At 30.5% G+C, this 17230-nt stretch overlaps 2 protein-coding genes across 4 annotated transcripts; one reads left to right on the top strand and one right to left on the bottom strand.

The window, feature by feature from the left end:
* Positions 1-572: 572 nt before the first annotated feature.
* On the top strand, positions 573-3367 carry LOC106762926 (probable E3 ubiquitin-protein ligase RHC1A). 2 transcript variants are annotated; one of them, XM_014647053.2, is made up of 2 exons: positions 573-761; positions 1976-3367. In XM_014647053.2, the coding sequence occupies exon 2, from the start codon at positions 1985-1987 to the stop codon at positions 2996-2998; it is 1014 nt and encodes a 337-aa protein (XP_014502539.1). In that variant the 5' UTR covers positions 573-761; positions 1976-1984; the 3' UTR covers positions 2999-3367. The 2 variants fall into 2 exon arrangements, with proteins under 2 accessions (XP_014502539.1, XP_014502538.1); XM_014647052.2 differs by having other exon boundaries at positions 577-823.
* A 6412-nt stretch (positions 3368-9779) lies between these two features.
* On the bottom strand, positions 9780-13366 carry LOC106764972. 2 transcript variants are annotated; one of them, XM_014649436.2, is made up of 3 exons: positions 13199-13366; positions 13048-13128; positions 9780-11857 (listed from the first exon to the last, which is right to left on the bottom strand). In XM_014649436.2, exon 3 carries the CDS (start codon positions 11845-11847, stop codon positions 9910-9912), a length of 1938 nt encoding a protein of 645 aa, XP_014504922.1. In that variant the 5' UTR covers positions 11848-11857; positions 13048-13128; positions 13199-13366; the 3' UTR covers positions 9780-9909. The 2 variants fall into 2 exon arrangements, with proteins under 2 accessions (XP_014504922.1, XP_014504923.1); XM_014649437.2 differs by lacking the exon at positions 13048-13128.
* Between the last annotated feature and the right edge of the window lie 3864 nt (positions 13367-17230).

The raw sequence follows: 17230 nt of genomic DNA, 5'->3' as shown, positions 1-17230 counted from the left end.
AATCGAGTCCGGTTCTTCTCCTNCCCGTATCGAATAGAACATGTTTAGATAAATCTTCATGGAAAACTTGTTTTATTTAGATCGGAAATATCATAGTATATAAACTGAAACATATTTTATTATATGCTATTCTATTTTATTAAAGTTTCTAAAACAAATTTTGCTAGCACGATACTTTCTTCGTATTCCTTACTCAATTTTCAGTATTGAAAAGAAAATATTAGTTAAAATAAAAAATTGAAAAAAACATGTTAGAGTATTGTAAGGTAACAAATAATTTCGTATTAAAAGAGAGGATTTACAATTATGTTACTTGTGTCTACGGAAGATGTCTTGCCAAAAATGTTACCATCGATTTAAGATAGAATCATAGAATGAACTCACAATGCAATAGGAATAATGTTCTAAAATGATATTAACAACAAAAAAAGGTTTATAAATTGATTGAAAAATCAAACGAGATCACCAAACAAGACACAAAAGAATAGTTCCGTGTTGTGTTTAAATTAGATTCGAAAGGTTTTAGAAGATAACTCGTGTAACTGCAATTCTGCAACAAACGCGGTAAAAAATAATGGCTGTTTGATTAATTATTCCATGGAAACTGCTGATAGTTTGTGTTGGAAATTCCACTATGTTTCTTTTCTCCCACTAAGAATTTTACTTTAATTTATTGTATAAAAGAAAGAGTCACAACACAAATTCTGAAGTGGTAAAATCAAGACTTTTGCATCAGTGGAACAAACCTCAGAAGCATAAAGGTCATCTTCTCTCTCCCTCTTCCTACTTTCTCTCTCTTTTTCCTCAAACTCCGAATCTTCAGGTACTAACCTTTGAGTTCTTGCTTCTTCTTTTTTCTTTTCATAAGTTCACTACGATGAATTCGGAAACTTTCTGCACTGATGCAATTTTTTTGGGTTTATACCTCCTTTTTTTTTGTGGTTGATTGATTATGTAAAATTCAAGCTTAATTTTGCCATTAGAGTAACTGGGTATTGATAAATTGAATCCCCATTTGAAAAAAATCTCTTCTTTGTTGACAAGTTTGTTGTTGTCTCCTTAATTTTAACTTGGGATTTAGGTATGCTTTCTCTCCACTGTTACTGTTTCTCACGATAAGTGCTCTTTGAATCATGGATGAATTTTGTTATTCCTTTATTCATCTTTGATAATTTTGTAAATCCTTCTAGGAAAACGTTGATTTCATTTCAATTTTTCTATTATGATGGATATGCGAGCATTTCCCCCTTGTTACTGTTGGACGTGATTCCTTAAATTATTCTTTGTTGTGTTGATGGATGGAAGCATGACTTCTCAATGAAAGCAGATTGTTATTGCAATTGTTGTTTTGCGTAATTTTACACTGATATCTAGCATCTGGTGTTGATGATTGCAATTTGTGATTTGTAAATTGTTGTGAAATTTGGGTGCATTTCCAACTAAATTTCTATTACATCATATAGTTATTGTTAAAATGTATTGAAAATCGCCACATTATGAGAGAAAGCCAATAAAAAGCTGTGACCAGCATCCTTTCTTGAGCCCAATAAATTTCAGTTGATTGTAAAAACAATCAAAGAATATGTGGGTAGCTTTTCTTTCATCAAATTTGTTCAAGTTTTTAATGTTTTGATCCGAATGTATGACTCTGGATGAAAAGCTCCTTTGTTCAGAGTAGTCTTGACTCTTGATTTGTCCTTGGTTCAAATTTTAGTGAGGATAATTACTGTGCTTCTTTGTACTGTATGGTTGACTTGGCCTTAACCACCTTTAGCTTAATTGGGATAATTTGTTCCTGTGAGTTACTAAGTTATTCAGTTTAGACCATCATATTAATACTAGCATAGTCAATTGGTGTATTGAATCTTGTTTACTGATTCCAACTTTATAACTACTGTTTTGATTAATCAAATCAATGTTATTCATTTCTGAATTTGAGGTTGTCTTTCACACAGAACGTTGAATTTTGGTGCAGATTTTACAGATGTCAAGTGGAGCAACGCACTGGTGTTATGCGTGCAGACTACCAATTGTGCTTGATGGGGGAGACAGTCTCTGTCCTTACTGTGATGGAGGTTTTGTACAAGAACTTGATGAGTTGCGAGGAGCAGCACCTGCCCCCCAGCATTCATATTCTTCATCACAGTCCGGAGAGTTTCATCAAATGCCTGACCTTTTTGATGCTATACATGCTTTCATGGGGCAGAGAGGTTCTGACCAGAGATTCGGGCTTATGGATGCTGTTGATAATTTCATGAGGCATAGAATGGCTGGAAGAAACTCAAACTTTGATGTTAGAGCAAGGTCAGGTTCTTTCCCAGCTCCTGAACAGAGTTGGGGTGTTTTCAGTTCTGGTCCTTATTTAATATTTCATGGTCAAGTTCCTGGATTCACCTTGGCCAATGGCAGCCCAAGAGGTGGTCCTAGGCGTGTTGATTTTGGTGATTACTTTATGGGTCCTGGACTGGAAGAACTTATTGAGCAACTCACCATGAATGACCGGCGAGGTCCACCGCCGGCGGCACGTTCTTCGATCGATGCTATGCCTACTATTAGGATAACACAGGCACATCTTCGCTTGGATTCACACTGTCCAGTTTGTAAAGATAAATTTGAACTAGGCACTGAAGCCAGAGAGATGCCTTGCAACCATATCTACCATTCTGACTGCATTGTTCCTTGGTTGGTTCAGCATAACTCGTGTCCTGTTTGCCGTGTTGAGTTGCCACCTCAGGGACAGGTTAATTCCCGCAGTGCACGAAGTTTTGGAGGAAGGAATGCCAGCACCAGCAGTGGCACTGACAGCAGCTCCAGGAGCAGGGAGAACAGCAGCACTCAGAACCATGGAAGGAGAAACCCCTTATCATTTTTGTGGCCATTTCGCTCCTCTTCTAGCTCAAACAATAGTCATTATTCTGAGACTGGTGGAAGCAGCTCTTCAACCACTCCTGATCAGAATAATGGAACAAGTTATAGTGGTTGGCCTTTTGATCACTAGAAACCAACCGTTTCTTCTCCTGGATAAGTGTAATTTCCTGTCTAATAATGCTTGTAATTTAAATTGCTAAGAGTTTATCAAGATTGTTTTTCAAACTTAAGCTTATGTAAGGAAGATAAGATAGATGCTTCTTAAAATCTTTGTACATGAAATTGTCTGTTCAGTTGAATCTCTTTGAAACTTCAACGTTTCACCTGTCATTATGCAGTTTGATTGTTTCTTGCTGCTGTGGGTTTGTTTGGTTTTTTTGGGGGTCTAGGCAGCAAGCACAAAATTCCAAGGATAATTTGTTTGTTAGATGAAACTTTTACCCACATCAGGTTTCCTTCATGAAATCACTGCATCATCAAGTTTATGCACTTTTGAGAATGTTTTGAGTCCAGATTCTCTGGATTTTTTTAATGCTGTATTTTAGTGAGTTGTCAATGAATGTGTATTTTAGTGAGTATATTTATAGCTAAAATAGAATTGGAAATTTGTTGGAATTCTACAAGTTGTCACTGAATGTGTTAGTCTTTGCTTGCATGCCATGATGAATAGGTTTCTGTTTGGTTTATTTTTGAGAAAAAGTAAGCAAATATTGCACCTATTGACATGACTGTGATGTATATCCAAATTAGTCAGTCAGATATTTACATTAGAATGCTTCTCACAATTTGATTACATTTACAAATGGTAATTTTTTCTCTCTAAATATCTATAATTCTTATACTTCTTCCATGCAGAAAAATGTAATATGTACTGCTTTTGAAGTTTATTTAACTTTGCTATATAAAAACTGAGGATAAGATACTATATTCAGTCAATTTATAGATGAAGAAAAGGAGAAAATATCACAGTGTATATCTTTGATAAAATTTTGTTTTACCTAACCTTTTCATTCAAGTTTTAAATACAAGTTAAAATGACTGTTATCCACATTCTTTTTGTATATTATATTTAAAGTATAAAAAATTATAAGTATAAAAACACAATTAGATGAAAAAAAATGTATAGTAAGCTTAATTAAGAAATATCGTATTTAATTAACGTTACAAAACTAAAACTTGAGAAAAATAAATGTTTTTATGAAGATATTAAATGCAATTCTTAAAGTAAAAAAAAAAAAAAAACAAGAAAAAGGAGGAAAAAGGAATGTCATAATTTCTTGTTTTTAGTTTACATGGCAATAACGTGAGGACAATGGATTGGGTTAATAACAACCAGGTTAAATATCTTTTTAGTCTCTATACTTTGAGGCGATTTTGGTTTTAGTCTATTTTCAAATTATGGTACAATTTAGTCTTTCAACTTTAAAAGACTTTGGTTTTAGTCTTTTTTTACCAAATTTTTTAAACTTTATTTGTTATTTTAAACGCTTTTTTCAGTTAACATTGAAGTAAAAATGCGTGTAAACAATCCAAATGTTATAATAAAACGTGCTTGAAACAATAAATAAAGTTAAAAAAATTTGGTAAAAAGAACTAAAACCAAAGTTTTCTAAAGTTAAAGGATTAAATTGTACCATACTTTGAAAATGGATTAAAACCAAAATCGGCTCAAAGTATAGGGACTAAAAACATATTTAACCCTAACAATAAAAGTAGAAATATGCAAACAATCAAATAAAATTAACAAAAAATATATTTAACAAAGAAGAGTTTATACAAGATAATTTAGTTGATTAATGTTATAATCAACTAAGTAATTTCAGACAAATAAATTTGAGTCAGTGTTTTAAATATATTAATCACTAAAAAAACTCCAAATTAAAAATAACTATTGCCCAAACTTTTCTTGTTTATTTTAAATAAATTAAAATAAATAAGAACATCATTATCCTATCTCTTCGCCGTTACTGTAAATTTTAATTTATTCGACTAAATACTTTTTAGTTTTCATATTACGGTAAGAAACTACAATTAACAATTTACTAAACAAAAAGAAATCTCAACTTTTTTTTTTCATAATATATTCATTAAATACCATTTATATTTACTACACACATTGTCTAAAATTCTTCGCATGACCAAAACAGTTCCATCAAAAATATAAATTATTTATTTTAAAAAAATGAAAGCCAAATGCATACTTTGGTTTTTAGTCAACTGTTATTATTCATGTAATGAATAGAGGAAGTAAGCTTAAATAAATGTTAAAATGTACACCAAAAAATAGTACAAAGAGGTATTTATTTATTTACTTAAAACTCAAATAAAATAAAATCAAACATTTAGCCAAAAATAAACATAAATAAGCTAAACAAAGTTATAAACATCCTCTCACTTTTAATTTTTCTCACACCAGACATTTCTTAATTAATTATTTTTTTCGTACTGATAGAAATTAAAATTAAACTATGGTTTTGTGATATTGTAATTTACACAGAAAGACAAAAAGTTGGGACTATGTTGGCATGCATACATTAATTACAATTCCAATGAGTCACAAGCACCATCATTCTCTTCCTCACAACCTTTATCTGTCACACTTGATACAAACAAATATCATGGCTCATATTTCAATACCAATATTTTATATGGATTAAATATGTTTTTAAGTTCTTATATTGTGGGATGATTTTGGTTTTAATCCTCTTTCAAACTAAGTTATAATTTAGTCATTCAATTTTAGAAAACTCTGGTTTTAGTCCTTTTTACCAATTTTTTTTAACTTTATTTGTTGTTTCAAGCACGTTTCATTATAGCATTTGGATTGTTTACACTGTTTGACACATTTTTGCTTCAATGTTAATTGAGAAACACGTTTGAAACAACAAATAAAGTTAAAAAAAAATGATAAAAAAGACTAAAACCAGAGTTTTCTAAAGTTGAAGGACTAAATTGTACTTAATTTAAAAGAGAGACTAAAACCAAAATCGTCCCAAAATATAGAGACTAAAAATATATTTAACCCTTTTATATTACTATTTTTTGCGATTTCATCTGAACAAAACTTAGATTACTGCACAGTTTACTCTCACAGTTACATATTTTTTGAATAAAGTATAGGGAGGCTCCATCAGACCACTACTTTTTTATCATATCAGATATTTTTGTACTACTTTTGGCTTTGAAAGCAAAATGAACAGTTTTCAATCTCTACACAGCCCTGTTTGCTTTAATTATATGGAAATTAGAGAGAAAAAGTTCAAGAATTCAAACCTTGCAGACAAAATAGAGCCAACTGTGATGCTGCCAACTTGGACAAAACTTTATCAGTAATTATGAATGAACCAACACCCTAGCCACAAAATGCATAAAGAAAAACCAAAATGTCTTGTCACATTAATTTGTCTTTCTTTATTATTTATTATTATTTTGAGTGTTTGATCTCTAATCAATTTGACAGCTAGCAGATTCACTACCACCATTTATGGCATCTTTATACTGTGGTAGAATTTCAAACTGAAATCTTGATTTTGGCAGTGAAAAGGTGCTGATTAATGGGAATGTAGGAGGTGACAAAAGATTTTGCAGATAAGGAAAAAAATGGAGACAGATAAAAGAAAAATAAGACATCATATAATAAAAAATGCAATCATATGAACTGTTGTTTGAACAATAAATGCTTTAATTAAGCGCAACTAACATGCATGTACACAAGCTGTCTCAAAGTTTGTTTCCTCCCACATGGCTGTTTTTGTCTTTTTCAAAAAGATTACTTTTGATTTAGAAAATTAAAAATTTCTTTAATGCAAACTCTGGTTTAATTCAAAAGATGAGTTTGATTTGACAAGGGCAACGCAGCAGGAATAACTCCAAAAAGCAATGGAACTGTCAGTGACAAAAACTGAAAACTACTTTTCAAGAAATAACTAAGAGCTGCATATGTTTGTTGTATAAAAAGATTATGATGGTCATGAAGGAAAAAATAGCAATCAGCACATGAACACATGCAGGTAGAACATTTCAGCTATACCTACACAAGTTCAAGCAAAGTTCAAGGCTTTAGAAAATATTTTTGAGTCCAACGATGAGACTATATAAAACTAAAGTCAGTTTGTGTCAGAGGTATGTTCTGTCTTGTTTGGAGATTCACTTACATTCTTGGAATCCTATTTCATAGCTCAAATATACAAAGAAGTAGAATCATGTCAGTTCCTAGCCTTCAAAATCTGCAATTTACTTGACAACAAGGCAGTATAAGTCACAGTAAATCATAAATTGTTTCTATCAGATTTAAGTGTCAGCTTTTATGCAGTGTGAAAGAAAAAGAAAAAAAATCAAACACTTTCATTCTTCATGACAATCATGATTATTGCCACATCAACAAAGAGTGCAAGTAAAGTAACTGCAGATGCTAAAAGGCCTGCTTCTTATCAGGAATTACAGGGAAAACAGCACCCACCTGTGATTTTTATTTGCATTTGAGGGATATGATGATGGCAATAAGCAATGATTCAGTGTATACAAATAAGCAAAATCAAGAAAACAAGAAGGGAAAAGTAATCATAAGTTTTGCAGCTATGAATATTAAATAATAATACACATTTCAACTTGGATGACAGAGATTGTGATATCTAAGCTTCACATGAGAGAAGCATCACCTCCAATATGCTTAAAAACAAAGGGCGTGTCTTAGTATATTTCCATGAAGAGTGGTCTGTGATAAGCAGTGTTGAAATCCAGAAACTAGCATCATACTGATACAGTCAATGCTGTAATAGACAAACTGGTTTTCATAAACAGGTTACAAAATGAAACAACTTTGTTGTCCAATGTGAGGACAATGTCTTAGTAAAAGCATTTCCTGTTTTTAAATCAGAATTTTCTTTCAAGAACCAGCCAATCCAATTGCTGTCATAAACTGCTGCTGTTTAATCCAACTGTTTTGAAAAAAAGTTCAATAAACTACTGTTCTGATCAAATTGAAAAGGAAAATGCTTATTTTACACCACTTTCACCAACTCAAAACCACTTTGAGGGATATTTTGATGATTAAAAAAATTAACCTTTATATTATAAAGAGAGAGAGAGATTCAAAGGTAAAAAACTCGATGAAAAAGAAGTGTGTTTTTGTGATATAAAAGATTTTCAATTTGACTGTCTAAACTGTAGCTGTTAGTACTATTTAAAATGAATATATTAATATGGATCAATAATCTTGCATAGCATGAATATTGAAGATGTAAGACACATACAGTGATGATTATTAACAGTATCATGATGGGGATATCTCAATATTGTGTTATGCATTTCCACTCTTTTTAGCAATACTATAGTTATAGCCGTTGCAGATAGACCATGGTGGTTTTTCTACATGTAGACTATGCAATGCCACAAAAATTGGTAAAAGACTATGTAATAAAAAAAGTGAATAATGAAAGAAGATATAGCAATGTCATACCCCTTAGAAATGGATTTTAGGTCTAACTCAAACTCACAAAATCAACTTGTAAGGTAAAGTCTGCATCCCACTTATATATTATAAATTAGTCTTATTTTTAGTTGATGTGGAACTTCCAACAATTTTGTCATACAGTGGTTTTGCACAGGAGAAAGTTATGTATTATCTATATGGTGTCTCTCCTAAGTCGTCATTGAAAAGGTTCAATTGGATCCTTCATATAATTTAGCAATGATGTACGTAATTCTTGCTAAAGAAATTTCTTTAAGAAAATTAACGTGAATCTTTTGGTTGGAAATATGAATTCTATGTGTCTTTTTTTCATTCACCATTAGCTCAAAATTTCATGCATATCTTAAAGTTTCATCTTAAACGGTACAAAAGTAAGTAAAATCTAACTTTGAGATTATTTTTATCAAAATAGAAAAATAGAAACAGGATGGTTGAGATTTCAAATGAGTTTAATTTTCCTATTAAATAAAAATGAAAAAAGATAAACATTATATAAAAAATGAAGACTTATAAATTTATTATTTTAAGATATTATATTAAAAACATTGTTAAGACGTTGCATTGATATTATATTTTTTTGGATAATTCTCTCTAAAAGAACTCACCATTTAAATATTCTCTTATATTCCAGTGATTTAAATAAAATTATTAATAGAAGAAATATTAATTGTAAAAGAATAGTTTAAAATTTGACTGTAAGTTTAAACCAAGTTATTTTATTGAAGATTAATTTTTTTAAAATTTATATTTTGACGCAACATATTTAAATTTACATTTAGAAAACTAAATTTATTAACATTAATATTTTGTAAAACAATTTGATTTGAATTGTAATTAAAAGAATTTTATATAAGTGTCTATTTTAAAGATGTTTTTAAATAACTTTATTTAAAATTTTAAAAAATATAAAATATAAAAGTATCCATAATTACATACAAATATATATAAAAAATTGATATTTTTACACAGTACCGACAAATATGCCATGAATAACGAAAACAATTTTTTTTAGACAAGGACATCAAATCCAAATTTTTTTAGACAAAGGGCATATCTAATCCAAACCGTTATCATTCCTAAAAATTTAGACAAGGGCATATCTAATCCAAACCGTTATTATCCCTAAAAATAAGATAACTTGAGTTGAGAGTCTGAGCTAATGTCTTGAGTATGATTATGTGTGCAATTTCAGTTTCGAATAGTGATTTTTCACAATTAAGAACAAGCTATTCGTTATAACTTCCACTCTTTTTAAAGAAATTGCTGTAACTTTTCACCCTTTATTTTAGATTTACGCATCAACTACTAAGTATCCAGTTTAGAAATTTGATTAACTTTAAGTATTATTCACTCACTCACTCTAACCATTATTGTCAACTTTGTGATTGTTTCTGTGACTGAATAGTTTGTAATTGGCATGTGAGCGCAAAAGCATGCAAAATATTCTTGGATGGTTCACCCACTGAGCTTACCACCAACAATCATCAACTGTAGAATCATCAGAGCCAACATCAAATCACACATTTTTCGGTCTTTTTTCATTTTATTCATTCAACTTTCTCCCACTCATTTTACAGAGTAGGAGAAGAAACAAACTGTCTCGGTAAACTAAATAGATCTTTCCCTTCAAATGGAGAACCCCAGTCCCGGGAACCAGCAGATGTCTCAGAAGAAGCTACTCCACCATCTTGCAGTCCAGGCAAGGGAACAATACTCCCATTTGATGATTGAGAAACGACTCCTGAAGCATTTGAGTCATACATCTGAGTATTATTCTTTGAAAATGGTGAAAATCCTAGCCATGAACCGTTTGACCTTGGTGAAGCTAAACTTCTATCCAAGGACCAGTCTATGTTAGTATAATCAAACTGCATTGACCCACCAGTGCTCCAGTCAACTGGAGAGGTTGCCCCTGATTGACCAGCTGATCCTAGTCCGGAAAAGAGTCCTAGAGAAGTAGCAGCAGCAAGCGTTGGGGTTGCACCTGCTCTATTCCAATTGCTATTCCCTTGGCAGGTTGCTTGGTGATCTACTGAATTGCTGCTGCCACCAACAAACTGTGGTTGAGGTTGATACTGAAGTTGGTGGTACCTTTGATTAGAGCTAAGGTAGTTTGGACTGGGGCTTCTAGTGCTCGGGGCATGAGATAAAAAACCATTAGATCTCACAGCATCTGGACCGTTAGTTGTATACCAAGTAGCAGCTATTCCAGGAGGCGATGAACTCATAGTTGTGGTTGGAACTTGCTTTGCATTTACAGTTTGGGGCCACTGCATCATGATTAATGGTTCCCTGGATGCTACAGGTTGAAGGTTCTTAAACTCACCTCCAACAGGCACATAACGTGCTTCAGACTTAGCAGGCGGGGCTAATATTTGCAAAGGTGATTGCAGGGAATAAGAGACAGAAGAATTAGATCCTGAACTTGGCCACTTTTTATCAGCTGGTACAGTAGCCTGTTGGGGCTTAGCCCATTCAGACTTAGGTTGGATTCTCTTTACAGGTTGCACATTTCTATTACTGGAATCTGAAGGGACTCCAATTGTTATTGCAGCCTTTGTATAGTTAAATTCCTTGTCATCTTTTTTAGGTTGATTTGGTAAAGGAACAGCTTTTGTTTGTGGCCTTGAGCTCTGACTTCCAACTCCTGACTGCTTTACATTATTATTGATGAGAGGATCACCTGTTTCCTCTGGCTTTGGCGGAGCAGATGGGGGATCAAGTTTCAACTCTCTCAGGGTTTCAGCAGCCTTATCAAGATCACCGTCACAGTTAACAACTGCTCTTTCAACCTCCTGTTTTGAGCAATCGTACCTGGTTACCATGTCTGCAATCTGAGCTAGCTCATCTGATATGTCAATTTTCAAATTGCTCCTACGTATGTTTGTATCCTTGTTACCATCTGCTTCTTCACCACCTTCAAACAGCCACGCTACTGATTCCTCAACCCTACCTTCGTTCAATATCAGTGCCATTGTTGCTCTTTCGTGAGAAAAGCCCATTGCAACAAGCTGCTGAGAAAGTGCCTCCAGTTTCCTCGACATGAGATAACCAGTACACCGCTCATGCAATTCCTGTGCTCGCCTTTCTTTCTGCCGTTGATGTTTCCTCTCATTTTTCTGGCGGATTTTCTCTCGTTTGTCATTATCAGCTCCTGGTACCGAGTCTGATCTAACAGGGGCATTAGAACTTTTCTCTTTATGTTCTTCGGACTCACCAGACCAACTACCATTGTTAGAAACAGAATCATACTCGACACCAGCAACCACTGAGTTGACAGGATGCTCATCTGTTTCATCTATGTTCCGAAAACGACCATTAGCATGTATAGGTGAGGTAGGTGTCGATGAAATGTCCAGTGTATGGAATGTTCCTAATAAGGGGTTATAAGCACTGGCTGGAACACCAGCCACTGCATTACCAGATCCTGTAGGCTTTGCAGCAGCTTTCTGGGCTTCCTTGCTAGCTTTTTTGTCTTTAGACTTGGATCGGGATGCAGGAGACATCATTACAATAGCCCTGTAACATTTAAAAAAGTTATTGTGCATTGCTTTATAACTGACTACCAAATAAACACAGGATTACATGCATCAACAAAGATAAACAAAAACTCTCACTACCCCCCCGAGCTAAAAGTCTCTTCATATAACTTATAAGGAACATCGTGTGTGTAGATCCTTTGGCAAACGAGCAGCCACTTCTGAGTAACACACTAGGCACTACTAAGGGGAAAATAAAACATATGAACAGAGGCAAAAAGAGAAAGCAAAGAAGTCAAAACAATAAGGGCATGTTATAAACTTAAACAGCACAAAATAATATATCTTCTCCCTATAACGAAGTTTTAGAAAAAAATCTGTTTTAAGGAATGAGGAGAGGGAGAGGAAGGATTTCCTGACCGTACACTCAATGTATTTTGTGAACAGAATATAATCACACAATAGTTCTTTCATCAACTGTTACTAACTTCATCTATGCGAGTGCAGCTGCAGAAATTTATAAAATTACAAATCTGGGCAAAAAGCCAGATCTATCTCTGCACAGGCATTGCTAGGTTTCAAAATTCAGAACGTTTCAGTAAAATCTACCATAAAAATGCACATTACTGGCTATTAGTTTTTCACACAGTAATTGAAAAGACAAAACTGAGAGTAAGTATCACAAAGTCAAAAATCATTTTGCCCAAAGTTTAGCCATTCAATCATGCCCAAAGTTTTAACCAACATTCCATGTTCTCCTGTCTTCCATTTCTGCATTAATCAATACAGTAAACAAAAAGAATGGTCTTCTAAGAATATACTCAGACGCGAATAAACAGCAAAGCTTGTAGTCAAACTGAAACAAAAGCCTAAAGACTCCACAACTTTCACACGGTCATCTCATCCGGAACAAAAACTTAAATTCGGATAAGCAACCAAAGCCCACAATTCCCTATAACACTGAGATGTAACACCTCTATCTAAACAACGAAAATTCTCCATTTTCTGGCCAAACCAAACAGGTTGCCTAGAGCTGGGAACTCAACGCGAAGAAACCTATAATCACAGCTAACTCAAAATTAAAAAACTGCAATCAAGGTCAAACGAACAAGTATCAGCATGAGTCTCAGGCTGTTCCCTCTCGAGGATCCACTTTATCCCCACTTCACAATCCAAACAGACCACAAATTCCCAAATCCCACGAACGAAAAAATGCGAAATCCGAATTACCCAGTTCCGTGATTGCACGAAGCTCTAAACCAGACAAGCGGCTACTAGTTCACCGACAAACGAGGCGACACAGGATCGTAGCTGCAGTTTGAGATTGAAGGAGAGAAAAGTGAAGAAAAAAAAAAGTATACCAAGAAAAAAAAGTACAAACCTAGGGTTTCGCCGATAGAGCTTTGATGTCAATGATGACGATAACGATGATTGGAAATCAGCGATGAATGGCGAAATGGTTAAAGGGAGGATGCAGACAGAGAAAAGAAAGATAGGTTTTTCGAGGCTCAAACTGAATTTGACAGAATTAGGGTTTTGAAGATCTGAAAATGATAAAAGGAACAAAATTATTAAAAAAAAAAAAAACTAAATAAAAGAGAAGGAAGGAAACAGACATATATTGTTATTACATAAGTTTTATATTTTTAACCTTTGTAATAATTTCTGAAAATAATAAAACGAGAAAAATTATTAAAAAAAAGGAAACAGTATATTGTTATTATTATTACACAAATTTTATATTTTTAACCTTTGTAATAATTTTTGAAAATGATAAAACGAGTAAAATTATTAAAAAAAAAACTAAATAAAAGAGAAGGAAGGAAATTTTAACTCCTTGTAATAATTTAGTTTAATGTTTTAACTCTTGTAATAATATATTTATTATTATTATTATATAAATTCTATATTTTTTAACTAAATCTTTTAACTCTGGTAATAATTTAGTTGACAAGAATTTAGGCACTTATTTATTTATTTATTTTAAAATTCAAAATCTAACCTATTAACATTATATATTCTACTGTTAATAGTTTCTTCTATTTATTGGCATAAAAAAATGAACTAAAAAATTATATATTAAAATTTAAATTTCTCTTTTAAACTTAATATTCTCGAGAGAAAACAACAAATATAATAATGATTAGACTGTGTTTTTTTTAATGAAAAGAACATATTATTAATTTTATTTAAATTATAACCCAATATTTACACTGTCCATTTTTTAACTAGTTACAATAAATTTCAATATTTATATTAATTTTAATTTTATATAGTTAATTAAATAGAAATATGTATTAATATTTTTATTTTAAATTCAAAAAAATTATAATTAAATTATAGATTTTAATGAAAGTCGAAAAAATATCTTATATGAAAAAGTAACTGTGTATACACTAAATTGATAATTTATTTTCTGTATTATAATCTTTATAGAAAAAAAGTATAGGAAAATAGTGAAATCTTGTGTAAAAAGAAGTAGGTTTTAGCTATTAACGGATGTTTGACGTGTTATATAATTAATATATTGATGTTAAAATATTTTATTATGTAAAATTTTTATTTAATTTAAGAGATTATTACATGATAAAGGGTTTTACTTGTTTTTATATTAGGAATTTATTTATTTCAGAGTTTCGATTAAAGAAATTTTGGTCATTCATGAAGTTGTGTCGCAGTTAAGTTTTAGTCATAATTTTACGTCCTAAAACACTAAACTCCTATTAGTTTCTACTTTTTTTTGTTTATCTAATCTCTTTTGCATGCGATATGTGGTGTTTTTACATGTGTCATTCGAGTCTTATAAAATATTTGTTGTTAAAGGTTAAATATGTTTTTCGTCCCTTAATTATCACTGATTTTTTGTTTTAGTTCCTACTCAAAACTTTGATGGCTTTTAGTTCTGGTAATATTGAAACATGTAATATTAATCCTTAAAAATAGACCGCATTAACTTTTGGTTGATCTGGAAAACGGCGAGGCCACGTCTTTTACCAACTTCGAATTATACCCCAAGCATTGTACTTGAAACCTTCGAATTAGGGCTTGAAACCTTTCCCCAAATCGAAGGTTTCAAGCCCTAATTCGAATGTTTCAAGTACAATGCTTGGAGTATAATTCGAAGCTGGCAGAAAACGTGGCTTTACCATTTGTCAGATCAACAAAAAGTTGACGTCGTCCATTTTTAAGGACTAATATTACATGTTTCAGTACTATGAGGTCTAAAAGTCATCAAAATTTTGAGTAGAGACTAAAATAAAAAATCAGTGATATTTAAGGGAGGAAAAAATATTTAATCCTTTTGTTAATTAACGTATATTTTTGTTTATGTGAGTTATAGGTATAGAAGAAAACAAACATGAATTAAGTGTTTATTATTATTACATAAATCATATATATTTTTTAAGTCTTTTGTAATAATTTAGTCTACAATAAATTTAGATGTTTTAATTCCCTTGTAATAATGTATTTATTATTATTATTATATAAATTTTATATTTTTTAACTAAATCTTTGACTTTTGTAATATTTAGTTGACAAGAATTTAGGCACTTGTTTATGTATTTATTTTCAAATTCAAAATCTAACCTATTAACATTATATATATATTCCACTACCACTAGCATAGTTTCTTCTCTTTATTGGTATTAAAAAAAGTCAACTCAAAAAAATTGTATATTTAATTTAAATTTCTCTTCTAAACTTAATATTCTCACTAAACAACAACAAATATAATATTTTTTTGTAATAGAAAGAGGTGTTATTAATTTTATTTCTATTAAAGCCTTAATATTTATAATGTCCAAAGTTAGTTTTTAACTAAAAACAAAACACTAGTAACTGTGTACACATGTTTAACAATAAATTTCCATATTTATATTAATTTTAAATTTATATAGTTAATTAAATAGAAATGTATATTAATATATTTATTTTAAATTCAAACAATATTATAATTAAATTACAGGCTTAAATGAAAGTAAAAAAAAATATTATATGAAGAAGTAATTATGTATACACTAAATTAATAATTTATCTTATAATTTGTTTATTTATTTATTGTTATATAAGTACCAAACAAATAATTTTAAGATTATATATGTGGAAAATATTAAATTTAATTTGGTTCTTGTATGGAATTAGTATGAAAAAGAGAGTAGTAGAGTTGGTTTTGAAGTTACTGTTATAGTTTAATAGGGATTGGAGGACTTGTAATTTATATAGAAAAATTGTATGGAAGGTGTGCAATTTTGTCTAGTAGAAAAAAAAATTGTACAAGATTTGCATTTTTGTCCATAAAAAATTGTACAGTATAAATTTGTACTTTTTCTCACAAAAAAATTATACAAGAAAGTTTACCATTCGATCCGCATAAAAAATTGCAACGGAATAATTTGAATTTAGAAAAACAATGAAGTTTTGTCTGAAAAAATTGTACAATATAAGTTTGCACTTTTCTCGAAAAGTTATACAATAAAGTTTAGCGTTAGTCCACATAAAAAATATATTAAGAGAATAATTTGTAAATATAGAAAAAATTGTTTAAAGATTTTTAATTTGTGACAAAAAAATTTGCATATTATGAGTAATAATATTTTTGTTGAGTATTTATAATATTAGAAGAACAAATTTCTTCTATCCTTTTATTTAAATTTATACTTTTATTTTTAAATATGTTTGAGTGATTTCTAACCATTATTTTTATTAATAAGTGGTTTTATAATTTAAATACTACAAAATTAATATCATATATAAAAAAAAAAACTACACAACAATTTAAATACTATCAAATAAAAAAAATCATTATTTACGTCTCTTCTCAAAATAACATTATTTTGAAATATATTTATTAGTCAAATAATTGCATATATGTAATGTGAATTATTTTTCAATACATGATGTTGGATTTAAACAAATCTAAAAAATAATATTTTAAAAATATTATAATTTAAAAATAGCAATATTTGATTATTTTAATATTAATTAATTTTAATATAAATAGTTTCATTTTAAAAAAGTTTCATTATTTTAAAACATACCATCATTTTAGAAACTATTATTATAGAGTTTTTTAACTTTTTTTAGGAGTTCTTCTCTTATGTTGGTTTATTTATTTGAAGATCAGAAATCACCTCAATGACTAGGTTAGGGATGACAAAAAAATATGCGGACATAGGTTTTCGTGGATAAAATCTATGGCGGATAGTTACTACTCACAAATATTTATTACCCGCGTGTAGTGGGTATTTGTTATTCAAAAAAGATAATTTGTATATGTTTTAATTAAATCTAATTAAAAATAAAATTAACTTATATTTTATTAGGTTAAATTTAATTAAAATCAAATTTTAATTTATATTTAATTTAATTTATATTATATATATTTTTTGTAATTTTATTTTAAAAATGTATA

Source organism: Vigna radiata, chromosome 6 (assembly GCF_000741045.1).
Source record: "Vigna radiata var. radiata cultivar VC1973A chromosome 6, Vradiata_ver6, whole genome shotgun sequence".
In the NCBI taxonomy this organism is placed as follows: domain Eukaryota; kingdom Viridiplantae; phylum Streptophyta; class Magnoliopsida; order Fabales; family Fabaceae; genus Vigna; species Vigna radiata.
This window is presented reverse-complemented; position numbering and strand designations above follow the sequence as displayed.